Source organism: Bemisia tabaci, chromosome 10, assembly GCF_918797505.1.
Source record: "Bemisia tabaci chromosome 10, PGI_BMITA_v3".
Lineage (NCBI taxonomy): Eukaryota > Metazoa > Arthropoda > Insecta > Hemiptera > Aleyrodidae > Bemisia > Bemisia tabaci.
Window position 1 is genome coordinate 9,349,533 of NC_092802.1, and position 19,500 is coordinate 9,369,032.

General features: G+C 39.9%; 1 protein-coding gene across 1 annotated transcript in view; it reads left to right on the plus strand.

The window, feature by feature from the left end:
• Positions 1-204: 204 nt before the first annotated feature.
• LOC109029805 (uncharacterized) overlaps positions 205-19,500 on the plus strand; it is a 33,429-nt gene continuing 14,133 nt past the window's right edge. The window contains exons 1-3 of the mRNA XM_019040454.2: positions 205-547; positions 14,914-15,032; positions 17,346-17,467. Coding sequence (XP_018895999.2) covers positions 494-547; positions 14,914-15,032; positions 17,346-17,467 — 295 coding nt within the window. The 5' untranslated portion in view covers positions 205-493. The remainder of the gene's footprint in view (positions 548-14,913; positions 15,033-17,345; positions 17,468-19,500) is intronic.

Consider the following 19,500-nt stretch of genomic DNA (forward strand, 5'->3'; position numbering starts at 1 on the left):
AAATATCTTCGTCAGGAGTTGATTTTGTTAATTTTCGTTGTACGTATCGTGTTCTACGTGAAATTTTGGTTGAGAAACATGTATCAGAATGCTGAAATTCGTACCTTGTCTAGTGCCCCATTTCGCATTTTTCACGCGTCGCTGACACCTTTATCCGTGACGTGTGTGCGATTCAGAGCAAAAAATAGAAAATATCAAACAAAAAACGAGCGAACCCGAAAAAATGGATTGCTCGGAGGAATACTTTTTTCCGTGTTCGGAGAATTGCCACATCCAAACGGAATGTTTTCCTTTCCCGTAGGGTTTTTTTTCCTTTTTTAAATTCGGAGCTCTGGATTCTAGTCGGCCTCTGATATCGTGTAAAGCAGGACGCGCGGTATGACGCTCCTAGTATCTTCTCGCACCATCCATCTCGTCCTTCTTTCGGAAGGAGAAAAAACCCAACGGTTATTTGCCCCCTTTCAATTCGCTGACAGACCTATCTTTTGGGACGATGCAACTTCCGTTTTTGCTGCGGGTGTGTGTTCTTCTCCTGATAAACAGTCGTGTAAGTAAAAACTGTAGATATAAATGGACTATATTTTGCGTTATGGAACTACTATTTTACCCTCATTACATGTACAAAGTATGTGCTGCACATACTTTGTACATGTATATATGTGCTATTTATATTTCTATGCAGACAAGAGTATAACTTCATCTTCCTCTTTTCCCCCTCATTTTTCCTATGTTTGCTATTCTCATATTTTTTGGCTTTTCTCTCCGTTCTCTTTTTTACCTCTTTCTCTTTTCCCTTTTTACATACTTAAAGTCGCTTTTATAGCGCCGCCTCGCGCTCTGCGACGCCCAATCGCCATTGCCCCCTATCCTCCCAGAGATCATCAGGCAATTGGCACCTTCTGATCTCCTCCTCCACCCCTTGTCGCCAACCTTTCACAGGACGTCCACGCCGTCGCCTTCCGGGAGGAACCCGATTGAAGACCTGCTTGGGCAACCGATCATCTGCCATCCTTCGCACATGTCCATACCAGACCAACTGCTTGGACCTGACATCGTGCACGATGTCCTTCTCCACACCCATGATCTCCCCCCCCCCCCCTCTCTTTCCTCTTTTCCCTTTTTCATTCTCTTTTTCACCTTCTAGATCTACTTACACAAGAAACTACCTTTTCACGAAAAAATGAACTCGCAACTAATATTGAAAATTTCACCGATTCTTGATAGCAATTTTTGGAATAATTTCTGAAATGTTCGTAAATGATGCTAAATAGTTCCTGACGAAGAGTGCAAATTACGAATGGAAATTCTGCAACACTGAAATGTCATTAATTTTTTTTTTTTCTGAGAAACGACAAATAGTGCTGGATTCACACTATTTGGAGGGAAAATCAAAGTAAGGAAAAATAAAATGTTAGAAATAAGGTTACAATGAACTCTAATGAGCTTCAGCGCAAAACTAGGACGGGAATGTATTCAGGTCAGGTAGGTACAGTAGAGATGCTTCGTTACTTTGGAGTGTAAAATGCTTGTTGTACCTCTAAGTTCGTTTTTCGGTTTCTTCTAGCTTTTAATTCCCACCAGAGCACAGTGCGAATCCCAGACTATTCCACTCTACTCTACTATCCTGTTTTTTTGTTTTTTGTTTTTTTGTGAAAAGGGAAACAAAAAATTCAGGAAAAACGCGAGAAAAAGGCAAACAGCTGCTGAAATGAAAACGTAGCGGGAATTTTGCAGAGTTGCCTTGACATTAACGTATGCAGACAGTACGTCTACAGAAAAAAGGGCTACAAAAGAAGGGCTACCTCTTCTAGTCTACAGTCAAAACGTCTACAGTAAAATGCCTACTAAAATGGGTCACTAAACCATGAACAAATTTTGACTTGTGAATATAGTTTTCTGAAGGAAAATGATGCGTATAACACGATGCGAACATTCAAAACGCGTACAAGTAACTCAATTACCGAGAAATGCGCAGTTCAAATCGCTCAACTTATACGCAAATTTAAAACGCCCCGGTTTCGCGCCGCACCGAACGATGTCATCCGGCACCAATCAGATGCGGGCACGGGTTTCCACGACGTCCGTCAAATGTCTATCTACTCTTCGTATATGAGAACAATACGAAAGTCGAAATTATATCTTTTGAATTCAAGACTAGAATCTCATTCATATGTTAGCTGTAATAAACAAGCAACAACTCCACATTGAAATACGTTTTATTTTAACGAACATCAGAGGAAAATGAGAAAAGATTGTGATATGACTACCGCAGTACATCAACCGCGACAGTTTCCCGCCATTCGGGTGCGTTTGAAATGTCTTCCAGTTTTTAGATTTTTTAAAAGCGGTTTTCTCCGCGATTTTGGCTCCATGAAAATGCGGAAAAATCACCACGTTATCTCCTCACATAGTACTTTCAGAATATTCAATAAAATAAACAAGGTTTAGTGACCCATTATGTCTACAGTCAAATAAGTCTACGCTATTAAAATGTCAACGGTTTGTTTGCCCACTCAGAATATGTCAAAATATTTATGTTCGCCACTGAAAATTTATAAAATAGTTAGTTAGTTACTTACTTAATTTACGACGACCAGCAACCAGGCTATTTACGTCGGGGGCCAGGAAACCTTAATTTTTAAAATTGAATTGCTTAAAGAGTTTTAAAATTTCGGTGATCCCTATTAAATCATCTGAGCTTAAAGGGTGGATGTTACGAGGGAGGGAATTTGGAATTTTGATGCGTGTAGCATATAGCTTTTTGGGCAAGAAAGCAAAATATGGTCGATTGTAAAGGGGAATGTTGACATAGAAAGTAGAATGGAACTGGAGATTTTGAAATTAAATGAAATAAATAAATTAATAAAATATCTTTAATATATACATGTTAATCTTTATATAGGATCCATAATTCGCAAAACGTGACTCACAATTTTCACGCATCAGCTCCTGCAGCATCCACATTCCACAGCCTCGTCCTGTCTTCGGGGATACTCTTAAGTCGGTTAACTCTACTGTCTAATGGCCCGTAGTTACAGTCCGACAGTATTGTCAGTATGACATTCGTTCTAGCGCCGCACAATTGCCCGGTTTGCAATTGTCTTTCTGACTGGCCATGGCTAGTGTGACGCCAAACAGAATGCTTTCACGATTGATACCAGCCACTCATGTTAAACTCTTTTAAAATCATATTTAACTGGTAGAACCTTTCAAGTAAGGGTGGGGGAGGCCCTCTCATCTCGACGCCAGATACTTGCTGGAGTACCTCAGGGCTATGTGCTTGGCCCTCTTCTATATCTAATTTTCACCTCCAGATGGTATGGACGAAACAGCGACATACACAGGGATCTGGGAACTGAGACGGTTAAAGAATTTATTTCTAAAGTAGCCCTAGGTACAAAAAGCGTCTTCATTCCCACCCCATTATAGAGGCAATAGCACTTTTGGATAACTCCAATGAGCTAAGACGACTAAAGAGGACGAAGCCATGGGAGCTTGCTTCTGTGGATCGTCGACATGTCTTCGGGTTAACCCCAAGTTACATGTTACAATGTTCATAACATATGTCCGTGAGATACGATGTCGGATCCGAGTATGCCCAGCTCCTATTTGCAGTAGTAGAATTTCATTTTGTCTTTGCTCCCTCCTCAACGCTTGTAAGGATAGCAACAGAAGAGTTCGCAAGAAATGAGAGGGTGTCATGCAACTCCCTGGGGGAGGATTGGGGACTTCGGCGGTTAGTTGTCGTAGGATGTCAGTAAGTTCTGACAGTGTGGCAAAATACCTGTATTTCTTGGAGCAACATCATAATTAAAATCGTTGATGCACTGAGAAAGAGAAAAAAACCTAAAATGAAAATCTGTCTGATGACGCACATAGCATTACATTACAGCACTTGTGTGAAAAAAAAAAAAAAAAAAAAAAAAAAAAAAAAAAACCTCTTTTAAAAGGTTTTTAAGAAGTAGCGAACCCGCTACTTGCACTCACTGTCCTGTCAGAAAAATCCTGTTCGGTTTAAAGGCATCGGTTGCCGCTCTTCTGACGTAAGGGCGTATCTCAATTTCCACGTAAGCCCTAATTTAAATACAGGGTTATTCAAAAGTCACGCACCACTGGTCGTAACTTTAGTTCTAATCAAAATGTCGACTTGCGGTTTGTGACGTTTTTCCTCGTATCGAGGGGAAAACTTTTTTAGGTGCTTTTCAGTTTTAGACCCCCTCAGGGGCAATTCAAAATTTCTAATGGCCACCCCCCTCATGGCCAATGGTGCGTGACTTTTGAATAACCCTGTACAAACCCATACTCTCTGGGGCTCATCCAGAAATTGATATAATTGAAAACACAGGAAAAAGTGGAAACAAGGCTAAAATACAAAAATTGATAAATTAAAATACTAAAATTGATATATGCCCTTACGTCAGAGGAGCGACGAATATGCGGCACTCAAAGGGCCAAGAGCCCATATTACAGGCCAACAATCTGATTCTATAATATGATACCATCCGAGTATCACGTGAGGCAAAAAGCCTGAGGTGTGAAGTGCCGTCAGGGGTTAGAATGCGAAGCGGTCGGGGGGTGCAAGGGGGTTGGGAGGCTGGGGGGGGGGGGCTATTCCGTTTATTAATAAAACAAATTTACAAATCTTCAAAACAGATAAAAGGGGTTAGTTGCAATCAGTTATAATACATTAGGCTCTAACATTATAAATTGATTAAAGTGAAGGGATTCCAAAGATATCATCTCCATTGTACTTCATTCCAATGTCGATTCCTTCTTCGATACCGGTGTTCTGCCTTTGAGCAAGAGCTCAATATACAGCGTCAGCGGGTGTGAACTCCTTAAAACAAGATAGGATTTTCACGTCCTCTTCATCTCCATCAGCAACTGTGGAGGGGTCGTCAATCTTCCGGGCGGATAGCATCCACCAAGCGGTTCCTAACGTCTCAGAGCTTAATAATCCACTCTGAATCAAGTTCCTGTAAGTGCAGGCCTCTATTAACAGGGAGAAATTCTCCAAGATTTCGTAGGTCACTAGGGTTCCAAGTCTTTGAGCAGCTTCTTGTGGGTTGGGCTCCGGTTTTGGGCACAGCTTTAAGCAGCCTCCTTGTGCGGTGATGAATCCTACACTATTGATTAAGTCGGACGGCGCCTTTGGCATGTAAACTTCTTTTGGCATAACGATTCTTCCATCTACTCTTCGTCCTGAAACGATCGAATACACATGGTCGATACGTGATTTCAACAAATAACGACACACAAGCACAAATTGGGCTTCTGTTATCATGGCTCAGGCGTTGTACCAACGCAATTGAACTTTCACATAAATTTTCTCTCTTGACGAGTTCAATCATTTTTCGTTTGCACTATTAGGAGAAAAGTAAATCTCTCCAACAAAGCAAACTGTTCTTGTCGCAAAAGAGTTGAGTGGCATGTGAACCTTTAATAAAATTTCATTATCTTAATAATAGGTTTTCTTGTCATAATGATAATGTTGTTGAGTATCGCGGCTAGAAAATTATATTGTCAGGTGATGGAATTTTACTATGGGCTCATATGTCATTTTATTCTTCTCTGACAAAAACAATGGTCCTTGTGATAGTAACTCCGTTTTCTCCGTACGAAAGAGGTTTTTAAGGTTAAATTTTAGGGCTCCTTGGAGATAAATTTCCAAAATCAAAAAATTCGAAATTTTCTTTACAAAATCCGCTTTAGAACGGGAAAATATTTTTTCTCGACCTATGTGCGGGCATTTGCGCGCTCTGTTCGGAATTCGCGGAGCGAGAACTGCACTTTAAAGTTCATATGCGTACGTGAGTGCGTGAGAACCCGATTATTTTTTACGTGTACGGTGTTTTCGATTCAGGGAGTGAAAAAGCATTTAAAACTCTCTCACCTAGACTCGCAATTCAGAAAAAACGCTCCAACACCAAAAAGTCTGTGAAATAAAAAAAAGAAACATCCAACATGAATATGTTGGAAAAGCATGCCGAAGAACTGAAATCTAGTGTGTGCACTATTTCCATTTCAACGAGATGTGTATAAATTAGTACTCTCTGCAAATTGGGGAGGAATTATTGATTTGATACCGTTGAATGTAAATACATTTTATTGAAAATACATTTTATTGAATAAAGAAAGTAACATAATTATATTGGATGAACAAAGAAAATAACATCATAAATCATTTAACTGAATTGGTTCATTCAGAATTTCAAATTAAAGTTTGGAAATTGTTCAGTTTGTTGCGTCATGTTGGAGATTGCTCAGTTTGCAGCAGCAGAGTATGGAGTTTACTCTGTTTAATGAGTCAAACTTTGTCTTTTCTCTTTTCTTCGATTGATTTGTATTAAAATGAGACTTTAAGGTATCTTTTCTGGAAATAAAAAAAAAAAAAAACGTGACACCAAAAAAAAAAAAAAAAAAAAAAAAAAAAAAAAAAAAAAAAAAAAATGCAACTTACACTCAGAGAATCAACAAGGGAACCTAACCTCCAAAACTCTGTCTTCCAATTGGTCGAATTGGAGATTGCTCACTTCGCTGCAGTTGTAACTATGGAGATGCAGCCAACTTGGGTTTAACCGCTTTTGAAAAGACGCTGATTCGCTAAATAGTTATGGCGGCATTTAAACTTCTAATTTAAATCCTCCGAGCGTAGAAAAGCTTATTTGACGTACCTATGAAAGAAAATAATACGGTTTCCACGGGAAAATGTTCTCAAGGGTTTCCAGTAACAGGATAATTCGGTTTCTCGATGAATGACTTTCAGGGCTTGACACTATAACGGTTCAAAAACGGAAGAACGGATCCGACGGAAAAAAAATTCGGACCGCCCCTTGAAAAGCATTGGTCGATCGGTGTGCTGTACTACAGTACATCCGAGTGATTTCAAAAAGCGAGCCCTATAGGCACGCTTAAAAAATGTCTGTGGAAAATGTGAGCTCAGAGGTCCCTCTGAGAATCGAATGGACATATAAGAATGAGAGAAAAAAAAACATGAACAAATATGTGAATACAAAAACTTATGCAAGTTCGATGTGAGTATCCAAGAATGTTATTGTACGAATTCCGATTCCCCCTAAAAGCACTTTTATGATCATGATGACGAGCACGCAAACCGCAGTTAAGGTGATTCGATGGACGCCATATTTTGTGTCAGAACGGCATGCGATATATCGCATCAATTGGTTCCATTTATTCAGCTACTCGTCATTTTTCTCCAATTTTTAGATCGCAATTCTGTTGTCAGGAGACTAAAGCACTCACTTACCAATTTTAACAAAGAAATTCAACGTAATAAAGGCGTGGTTTTTTAGAGAGAAAACATCGCATTCGATACTGATATTGAAACTGCGCTCGAATGCTATGTTTTCTCTCTAAAAAAAACCACGCCTTTATTACGTTGAATTTCTTTGTTAAAATTGGTGAGTGCTTCAGTCTCCTGACAACAGAACTGCGATCTCAAAATTGGAGAAAAATGACGAGTAGCTGAAAAAATGGAACCAATTGATGCGATATATCGCATGCCGTTCTGACACAAAATATGGCAGCTTTAGTATCACCTTAAGTAAAAGTTATGCAAGGTGGAAAAACAGTGCTGGTCCACATCATTTTGCAAGGAATACCAGGCCTTAAAGTTTAAAAATTACGTTTAGATTAAAAAATGTTGAGCTCAAACGAGTAATCAGTAAATTTACTCCTTAGAGCTCAAAATGTGTGAACTTCTCAGCCTTGTTAACCCCTCAAAATAGTGTGGACCCAGCACTATTTCACCACCCCAGGTAGCATTTTTCAACGGAAAAATCGTGATATTTTGAAATCAGGCTGCGATTTTTTCACATTTTTTGACGATAAAATCGCTGAGATCCGCCTGAGGAATTGTCCTCAACCTTGTCGAGTTTTCATACATACATACATATGAGTCGCTTTTACAGCGCTCTTCGGCGCTCTGCGACGCCCAATCGCCACAAAGCTCGGTCTTCCCACAGGTCATCAGGGAGTTGACACTCCCTCATCTCACTCAACACCCCCTGTCGCCAACCTCTCACTGGGCGTCCCCTACGTCTCCTCCCAGGAGGAACCCAATCAAGCATCTTTTTTGGCAGCCTCTCTTCAGTCATCCTATTGACATGACCATACCAGACAAGCTGTCTGGTCATGACGTCGAACACGATGTCATTTTCGACTTCCATTATCTGACGCACTCTATCATTACGGACCCGATCTCTCCTAGAAATTCCTGCCGACCGTCTCCAAAAATCCATCTCCGTTGCTCTTAGCATATCCTGTGTCCGTTTCTTCAGCTGCCAAACTTCACATCCATATGTTAATATACTTTTGACTACAGCGTTGTATATCCTCCTCTTGTTATCTTTGGAAATCCGCTGATCCCAGAGGATTCCATTTAACATCGCTATAGCCTTCCTTGCTAAGGTGTTCCTTTCCCTGATAGCTTGATCCGTCCTTCCATCCTGGGTCAACCGCACTCCCAAGTACTTAAAGTGCTCGCAGCCTTTGATCTGCTGCCCATCCTCCAACTCAATGCTTTGCTGATCACCGCCAAAAGTCATCTTCTCAGATTTGGATATGCTGACTTCCAAACCCCACTTCCGATATTCTTCTACTAACTTGCGCATCATGTACTCCGCGTCATCTTGATCTTGAGCAACCACAACCTGGTCATCAGCAAAGCACAGAGTGAATAGAGTTTCAAGATCACCCAAGGGGACACCCATACCAGAGCACTTCCGTTTCCATTCCTTTAGCACACACTCGAGGTAAATTTTAAATAATGTTGGCGACAAACAACATCCCTGTTTTAAACCCTTAGTCACATAAAATCCCGCTGAAAACCCCCCATGATACTTAATTTTGGTAAAACTCCCTTTATAAAATCGCTTGACAGCATCAATCAACCCCCCGTTAAAATTAGATTTTTCCAAGGCCTCCCAAAGTTTCACCAACGGCACACTGTCATACGCTTTCTGGAGATCCACGAAAATTAAATGCAGCTCCTGAGCTACGGCCATTTTCTTCTCAATGACCTGGACAATAACAAAGAGGTGATCTATCGTAGACCTGCCAGCTCTAAAACCAGCCTGCTCCTCTGCTTCGTGATCCTGCCATTCGTCCTCGATCTTCGCTTTCAGTATCTTCCCGTACACTTTGCTTATTGTCCCGGTCACGGAGAGCCCCCGGTAGTTGTTTCAGTCGTCCTTCCTTCCCTTCTTTTTGTAGATGGCCTTGATCCAGGACTCCTTCCACTCCCTTGGTACCTCGTCACCCCTGATGCATTGTTGCATCAGTTTTCTGAGGCACTCAAAGAGCTTGGCAGTCCCGTACTTGACCAACTCGACAGGAATTCCACCAGGACCCGGTGCTTTGTCATTAATTAGCTCTTTAACCGCTTTAATTATGTCACAAATGTGAATCTCCAAGTTGTTCATTCTTCCGTTGTCCGTGCTGCTGTCTTGAAACTCTGGGCGCCTTTCCGTCAAAAGATCTTTAAAATGATCCTCCAGTTTTATAAGTGATATCGGAGAAACGATGTCGCGCTTCATGTCTCTACGTAAACCTTTAATTAACTTCCAGCTCTCAGCACTTTTTCTCCCCCCTAGGTAGGTGTTAATTCTAGAACAGTTGCTTTCCCAAGCTTCATTCTTCTTCCGTGTTATGAGGCTCCTAACTCTAGACTGAGCTTTCCTGTAAGCAACTTTATCTTCAGCCTTCTTAGACGACAGAAATATAAGATGTTTTTGCCTCTTGAGATTTATCTCGTCTTCAATTTCTTCATCCCACCAGTAAGGATGCTGGTTTTTATTACTGGTTTTGCAAATACCTAGGGCTTCTTTAGCTGCAGAGTGGATACATTCTTTAATGAAATGATATTGTTCTTCAGTGGTACCCGAAAGCCCATCCCCCAACTTCTCATCCAAGCGTTTCCGATACAGAGCCTTGACACTAGGGTGCTCCAAACTTTCGATGTTGTATCTTACCTCACGCTCTTGCATCCCCTGTCCCTGCTGTTGTTCAGGCACTGGCTCTACATCCTTAGTTCCTTTAACGGGAAACGCTATATCTGCTCGGAGGAAATGATGGTCACTGCCGCAAGACAGTCCCCTGCACACTCTAACTTGCTGCAATTTCAGCTTAGTAGAGTGCTTAACAATCACATAATCGATGATGGATTTCAATCCTCGCGTTGGCTGGACCCAGGTATACTTATGGATGTCTTTGTGTTGGAAAAAGCCATTCAAAATTCTCATCTCACTTTGAGTACAAATTGAGACGAGCCGATCACCGTTATCATTAACAGCATCCTCTCCAAACGGTCCGACAACTTTACAGTTGACTCTTCGTCCCGTTCTGCTGTTCAAATCACCCATAAGAATGACCTCCCTGCCAGCACCAACGTTCAGAATTTCATCATTCAGATCTTCAAAAAATTGGTCCTTACACGCGACAGTGGCATCATCATTGACACCGTACACTCCGAGCAGCGTGATCTTATGTCCGTATAGGTTGAGGTTCATTCTGATAAGTCGCTGGTTGACGGCCTCCCAGGTGCCCACATACTTACGTAGGCTTTTCCGCATGAGTATTGCTACTCCTTGCTGAGCACGCTGATCTTTGGCCACGCCGCTGTAGAATAGATCATAGTCACCGTACTTCTCTTGACCCGTGTGGCCCACACACCGGGGGGTCGAGTTTTCATCTCTACAAAATCGCGTTCGATAAAATCAAAATTTTATCTCGATTTATTGGAGGATTTTCTATTTGATGATATCGCGATAAATCGCCGTCGGTTAAATCGTGATACATTCTCCAATTAAAATGCATTTTATCGCAATCACTGCTACTTTGGACCTTGCATACAGTTGGGGTCATATTTCTCAGTGTTTTTCCTCGTAAAAGCATATGCACTTCACTGTAAGAAATGCAGTTTCCCATGTAAACAGCGGTGTGTTTATTTGGACGCTTAGTGTCTCTGGATACAGCTTGTGGGTGAAAAGAAACCCATGTGTTCATTTATCACGCTGACGTGTTCCATTTTACTTTTTTATCATCGGCTTCGAGTGCTAAACTACGAGATCGATTTGCAGGTAATACGACACCATCACCCGATAAGGGGAACACGAAATACTGAATTTTTTACCTTCGGATAAAAAATCGCAATATACGAGTATTTACTAGTGTTTTCAGTATTTTGAGAGTTCAAAGGTCAAAGAGTTCATTCTTGAGGATATGTCAAATTAGAGTACTTATACGGAGAGCGTGGGTACTGAGTCGTGTAGAGACCCTCTGAATGAAGAAGATGGCGGCATACCTCTAGGTGGGAGCAAGTAGCGGGATTGTGGTATAGTTGTGTGAGATCCAATGAAATTAAAATTACACCCAAAGGTGTATGACTTACACTATTATTCTAATGACTACTATTTTTTTCAAATATAAAAATTGTTAAAAATCTCATCAGTAAATTTAGAGTATTCTGAAAGGACCAAACTTTGACAACAACTCACAACAAATATAATCTCAGTATCTCAAATATTGCATGCAACATCTACTATTTTTTTTTTTCTTAATTTAAGAGATCCATGAGATTTGAGATGCCTGAACTTATGAGAGATGGAGCTTTCGGTGAGCGGTGACGGAACTTTCCCCATAGAAGTACACTACCGAAATAAGTAACAGATTTCTGAGTGTTGAATATGAACCACCGCCGAAGACTTTACATTAATAATTCCACGTGTTACGCCGTAAAAACGACCATCATTTCCCAGCTGTCAGCTTTCATGCAAAAAATTACCGATTCCGATGTACTATCCCCCTTCGCCAAAAATCACAGTCTTCCGTGCGTCTAAATCAATTTCAGTATACTGCTCTTAATGATGCGAATATGACTTAATGAATTTCCCTTGACAATTTCATCATTCGCTCCATGCGAGGAGGGAGAAGATTTTTCTGAAACCCCTTTTTTTAGTGCTCTTAATGATATGAATATGACTTGATGAATTTCTCTGGACAATTTCATCATTCGCTCCATGCGAGGAGGGAGAAGATTTTTCTGAAACCCTTTTTTTTAGTATTTTTTTTTTTTTTTTTTTTTTCTTTTTTTTTTTTCTTCCCAAACAATTATTTTATTTGTTAAATGACAGAGTAGAATGATACGTGACAGGGTATCACCTGAAGGCCTAAGTTTACATATTATTAGTTTTTAAAGATCCTATTTACAATTTTTGATTATTCCCCCCTGTCCCACGGAAGCTTATTGTCTAGTTACTTAAGTTCTAATTGGTTTCTCGAAGATCCTCTGTCTTCTTTTCGCTTTAGTTGTTTTTGTTTGTCCCGGAATTGCCTTGGGGTGGCCTGTCTTCGGGTGAGGAGGAGGGTTGGCAACTATCGTCATCCTTTTCTTGATTAAGTGCATGTTGTTTTCCCTGTAGTGTGTTCTTGACGTATGCATGTATTAGTGTCCATTTTTTGCGAGAATCTAGCATGGTTGGTATTAGATTATCTGGAGTTAGAGTTGGTATGTTTAGTGTTTTTTCCAGTTCTTCTTTCTTTTGTCTTACGTTGTTACAAGTGAAAAATGTGTGTTCAGGCGTGTCTTTTATTTCAATTCCGTCTTTTATACAATATGGACAATATGGGTCTTTTCGTTTCTTGAATCTATGTAAGTAAGAGGCATATGCGCCGTGACTAGAGAGAAATTGCGTAAGATAAAAATCTGGTTGGCCGTGTCTTCTGTTTAGCCATTTGTGTAGTTCTGGTATGACTCTTTTTGTCCACTTGTTTGGTGAATTTGACCATTCTATCTCCCATCTTGTCATCTTGTCCTTGTGTATTTCTATTGGGTCTTCTTTCATATATTTGCTCATTCTTTCTTGAATAAGAATGGTTTCCGATGGTATCCCTGAAATTATATTTAGTGCGAAGTCTGAAGTTGTTCGGTAGGCGCTGCATAAGGCTAGTTTGAGTGGTCTTAGCGTTTTTCTTATTTCTTCTTTGTTTTTCTTCAGGTTACAATCTGGAGCCCAGATTATTACTCCATAAAAAATTATGGACATTACAGCTTGAATCATAATTTTCCGTCTTATAAATGTTGGTCCATGGAGATTTGGTAATAGTGGTCTGAAGTGGGTTGCTACTTTTCTTGCTTTCTCACAAGCTGCTTTGATGTGCTTGGCCATCCTGACACCCCTTGTGATTTGGAAACCAAGGGAGGTCAGTGATGTCCCTGCGGTGATTTGCGCTTCTCCAACTGTTACTTCGATGTTTTCTGCTTTTCTTGGCCCATGTAGTAGTATTGCTTCTGTCTTGTTATCTTCGGTGAGTAGTTTTTTCTTTCGCAATTTCTCTTTGATTTGCTTGGTGATTTGTTTTGTTTTCGTTTTTATTTCTTCTTCGTTTACACCTGTGATTATTAGTAGCGTATCGTCTGCATATGCCTGTTTTAATGAGTCTGGTGTTGTATTTAGATTCAAAATTTCGTCAAAGATCATTATCCATATCGTTGGTGATAGACAGCCACCTTGCGCTGCACCTGAATTTAATTTTATCATAAAGTCTGGAAAGACTAAGAATCTGTTTGTTAAATAGGATTTCATGATTTCTATGAGATATTGCGGGATGTTTCTTTTATACATGGTCTCAATTATGTCTGTCCAGCTTACTGTATTGAATGCGTTTTTGATGTCTAGATTGAGTAAAAGTAATAAGCGTTTTTGAGTGTTACTGTTTTTTGTGTGATGTTCATAAATTTTTTTAATCCTGAGAATTGCATCGCATGTATTTTTGCCGTTTCTGAATCCAAATTGTGCGGTATTTGGGGTGAATGATTGTGTGAGTCTTTTGTTAAGAATGAATTCGTATATTTTAGACATCGAATTTAGCATGCATATTGGTCGGTATGCTTTAGGGGAGTTTATTTTTTTGGTTTGTTTCGGTAGTAATGCTAGTCGGGCTGTTTTCCAAGTGTCTGGAAAATCGCATTTTTTCAGTAAGGAGTTTAACATGTCTTTGTACGGTTTGAAATTACTATTTATGTATATTTTGCTTAATATCGGAATTATGTTGTCTGGACCTGGGGCTTTATAGCTCTTTTGTCTTTTGATTGCCATGTGTAATTCTTCATCTGTTATGAGAGGTCTTTTTTTAGTATTGCCCGAACGTATACCTAAACGGGACATTTTTGAAACTGCAAACACGCGAACCTCGATTCGCGATATCGCAGACTTCCTGAGGTAATTTATTTTTTAAATGGAAAAATACTCTACGTCATTTCTTGGCAACTGCCCTGCTTCATTTCGCGTGTGAAGAACATTCTGTAATAATTTCAAAGAAGAGTGTCTGTCCGTTCTCCATTGATTAAATAAAATGTTAGCGGCGATTGAGAAAAACAGAGACTAGCTATTTTGCAATTTCACCGGGGAACTGATTCACACTTTCAGCGCCCCTGGAGTGAACATTGTTTGGCACGTTTAAAAGTAGATGAAGCAAAATTAGAAAGAGGTGCCTGGGCTACAACCCCCCTCCCCCATCTAGAAAACAGATATTAGGTAATAGACAAAAAGTTCTAATTTACCTTTTAAAAAAACGCGATTTTTAAATTATAATGAGGTACCCTGTTACGAACAGTTTGACGCCTGAGAAAAGCTTGTTTTAAAAGTAAAAAATGGCAAAAGACTTGAAACATTTTAATGAAAGTCTCAAATGTGTTGCGCCTCTCAGAACATGTATAATGCAATCAAGGAACTTCGGCTTCAGACCCTTCGTTTTGTTTTAGAAAAATTGCTTTAAATGTTTAAGTAGGAACAAAGAAAGGTAGGAAGAAAAATAGAAACACCTGTATTGGTCAAACAAAAAATTCAGCGCTGGTTCAAAAACTCACCCGGTTGAAATTTCTACTTTTTTCAGCTAATCACCTCGCGAGATCCAGGAAATGGATTATTCGGAAGGAATGGTAGACGGCATCATCCCCTTCAAAGGGCCATTTCTTTTGGGGAAGCAGTATCGAGGAATTGGTGCAATGTCTGGTCAGTGAAAAAACTCCATTTTCTCATTGAATTAAGGGGACACCCTCAAAGCGTCTGGAACCAGGCAGGACATATTCGTGCACCCTCCTGTAAATTAGCATTAAAGCACGGTAGTTACATTCGTAGCTTAAAAAGAATCATATTTGAGGGGCTTGGAGGGCAAGACGCACAATGCAGTTTTCGAAAAATTGAAATAATAATAATGGAGATGTTGCATGTGTGAGGAATTTGCAATTTGACTGTTGAATTTTATGTAAAAGTTCGCGAGAAACACGATGGTGCCAGTAGTTTTCTCTGAAATCAACTCCCAAGCTCAAAAAAAGCTCTCGAGTTGAGGCCAAAATAGAGGGGATATCCCGCGCTATCCTGAGAGTCCACCGCTACATCTGGACTAACTCTCCATGCAAAGATATAGGGAGCAAATACATTTACAGGGCTGACACTTTATTTGGGGACTGTAAAACTGAAAACACGGCAACCCTGCTAATGTATAGCTGGATATAGCTATATAAGGAAAAAAGCTCATAAGGAAGAAACTCGAGGGATGAAATCGGTTGTCACAAAACTATCCGCCAGAAAAGCGAAGTCAGCGAAAAGCGAATACGTAGGGAAGAAAAACTAATGGTGGTTACGTACCTGGCTACACGGAGAACAATGTCTCAGTTACACGAACCGTGATTTTTGAGTACACCAAAATTTCTTATTTTTCCTGATGTCAGCAAAATATCGAAGGATTTTTTCCGAAGAATCTGTAGATATAACCACACAAAAACATTAAATCATGCAAGGCAGTGACCCTATAATAATGGTAATGATTATAAGTCAAATCCACATTCATAAAGAAACAACTTAAAACGGGACAAAGGCCGCAAATAATAAAAAGAATCACATAAAATAAAATATGAAAGCCGGGACGTTTCGCAGGGAATCAGGGATCACATCCGCATTTTCAACCGGCAAAACAAGAAAATTAAAAGGACACTATGAGCCTCACCGTTGTTATTGTGAGACTGATAGTTCACAGTGATAGTGTGTTTTGTGTTCAAAATAAACGAACAAGTGCAACTACTTATTTTATTTTATGTGTTTCTTTTTATTATTTGCGGCCTCAGTCCCGTTTTAAGTTGTTCTTTTGTTATAGTGTTTCGGGCCAGTTAAGTTGTTTTTTCTATCAACGTCCATACATACTTAATGCAAGACCAATGAACACACCAGTGAAAGTGGGAGTTAAAAATGTATTAATTTTCTCCATATTGTTCCCGTCGTTCATTCGCGTCTTTAACCAAGAGGTTGCTTGCAAGCTTAGTCTAGTAGCCTGCGCGTCTTATTCAATTTATTGCTCCCGGGTTCGAGTACTAGTAGTGGCGACAAATTTTTACGGAAATATTGAGTGGATCGATGCTGAAACATACTCCTCTAGGCCTGAATCCTTGAAAAATTGAAAGGCCCGCAACGAATATGAACAATCGCCCTGATCCCTGCACTGGAAAAAAAACACATTTGATCTAGAGTCCAGACTCATGAAAACATTGACAAGAAAAAAGACTCTTGATTCAAGCAGATTTAAGGTAAAATAGTACGGAAATCCGCTCAAATTAAGAGGCTTGGTTCTTGATTTAAGCTAAAATCTGATCGAATCAAGAGTATTTTTTCTCGTCGATGATTTTAAGAGTCTGGACTCTGGATCCAATGTGTTTTTTTTTTCCAGTGTGTGGACAGCTCATGGTGGATCGAGTCAATTGGAGAGGTCGGACAAAATTTGGAAACTTTAAACGCTTATAACTCCACTTATACAAAAATTTGAGATTCTGAAAGTGATTCCATTGGTTATTTGTCGTGAAATTTTCTTCTCTCACCACCCCTTGACATTTAAAATGTGACGAAATAAACATCAAAATTTGCAGCTTTGGTCAAGAATTTTATGTCCGATCTCTTTAATCGAATCGATCTACTGTGCGGCAGCCGTAGAGATACACTGGGAAAAAAACACATTGGATCTAGTGTCCAGACTCCTGAAAACATTGACAAGAAAGAGTACTCTTGATTCAATCGGATTTCTGCTTGAATCAAAACGAAATCCGCTTAAATTAAGAGGTTTGGTTCTTGATATAAGGTAGATTATGATTGAATTGAGAGCACTTTTTCTTGTCCATGTTTTTAAGAGTCTGGACTCTAGATCCAATTTGTTTTTTTTTTCCAGTGTAAATAAAAAAAAAAAATAAGTAAAGTAATGCAAGTAGATAGCTGTAGTTGCCGGACGGAGTATAAGTCAAAGCAGCGAAAAAAGAGGGTAAAATAATGAAATATTGACAGGCACGCCGGCAGAATGAGAGCAGAGGTCCATGAACCTAGACGAAGATCAGATACAAGGGACTCGAGGACTGCAGAGGCAGACAATCCGAGGGCTCCGCGCAGAACTAGATCTTGGCCAAGTGGTAAGTTCGTGTTTGCTAAGTTTTTACGGCATCGAATTTTTCGCTCGGAATCACGGTAAATTATCTTTTTAGAGAGAAAAGACATCACAGTAGAAGTGCAATCAAAATGTAAACACTTGAAATATGAGAAAAATTAGCGAAAAAATACGCAAAACAATGGACCACTAGACATGGTACGAATTTAAGCAATCTGATAAATGTTTCTTTACCAGAATTTCACGAAGAACACGATTCGTGCAACGAAAATAACTGAATCCAATTCCTAACGAAGATATTAACGTTTTTATTTCACATTAGTTACGAGGAATTTGCACTGCCCGCTCACAAGAAACTCAAAGCAAAGCTCTACTTGAGTCAAATCGCGCACTACAACGGTTTCAGCAAGCTTCTCAATCGAGCAATGTTCATTTCCCACCATGTGTTATTCTAACTATAACTGATTTGCTATAGCTGAGTCAAAGCGTCAAGATTGAGGTTGCCAGATTTTTATATTGCAGAGACCGTCATGATAAACGTTTAGCGCGCGATGTGAATCACGTAGAGCATTGAGTTTTCCTGAGCGGGTGGTTTGAATTCACGCATCAAAAATCATTAAATGTCTTCGTAAGGAGTTGATTTCGGTTATTTTTGCTGTGCGCATCGCAATTTAAGTGATATTTTGTTTAAGAAACCTGTATCAGAATGCTGCAATTCGTACCTTGTTTAGTGGTCCACTAAAGGTGACTTTTACAATTCAATGCATCATCTTCCATGAATATTTAAAGGACTTGAAATTTAGTATGCAATCCAACGTGCAGATGTCGCAGGCAAATAGTCAAATCAAGCATTTCATCAATTTCAAAGGCAGATAGTAGAATTTTGATGGTTCACAAAGACTTGTGTGTTTTCGACGTGGAACTGTTAAGTTTCCATTGTATTGAAAGTAATAATTCATCAAAACTACCAACTTATCTTGTAATTTGCCCTCCAAATGCTCCTCTTATATTTTAACTTTCAGAATTTTAAAAAGTCGATATTATATGACATGCTTAATCCCGAGGTGAAAGCTCGTTTCAGGACTAGATTTAATTTATTTACAATTGTATAATGCCAATTATTACAGAAACTCCTAATCAACTTTAGAGAATAATTATTTTGTCTAAAATCGGCAAAAGAATCCAATCCAAGTAAGATTATGTGACTACTTCCCTTGGCATTTTACAAAATACCAGGGCCGGATTTACCTACTTGCTGCCCATGGGCCGCCTGTATTTTCCCGCCCCCCTCTCATTCGTTTTGAAATATCAATTAAAACCATCAAGTGATCGTGCCGGAGGGGGAGTAGTGCGTAAGACGCGTTTACCTACTCGTGGAATACATTTTTTGCGAAAGCCCCTTGGCGAAAGCCCTGTCAACACTACTAGCAAAATTTCAAGGAACTTTCTGCGAAAGTTAAGTTCCGTAAACATATCTCTGTGTGAACGAGGTCCTCCATTTATAATAATTGAACCAAAAAATTGGAAGAACAAACATGAATGTGGTTTAATAATTTTAACTTCCGCCGCTGCGCCGGACTGATCGCACTGTGTTTGGAGCAATGCGTGAAGTATTACCGCAGTCTTGTAGGCGCTACGCGTTTCACGGCAATCGCTCCTGACCGCACTGTGTTTGACGCAATGGGTGAAGTATTCATGCAGTCTTGTAGGCGCTAATATGTGTTACATGTCGACCGCCGCACAGTGCAGTGTCCTTATGGCGGGTAGGGACAAAAATCATATCTCGAAGACAAAAGCAGAGAGAAGTGAAATTTGGTATGAGAGGTCCTATCGTTAAATGAGGTCCAATTCTTCGGGTGACACTTTGGGGAGGGGGGCGGAAATAGTGATAATTTAAGGCGCGCGTTTGGGTGTCAGGGACCGAACTCATAGCTCGAAGACGAAAGCAGATAGAGAAGTGAAATTTGGTATGAGGGGTCCTCAGCATGTAGCCGTGTGGCGGCGGGTCAATTCACCTACGACGTCTAACGACAATCGTGGATGAATTGATCCGTCAAA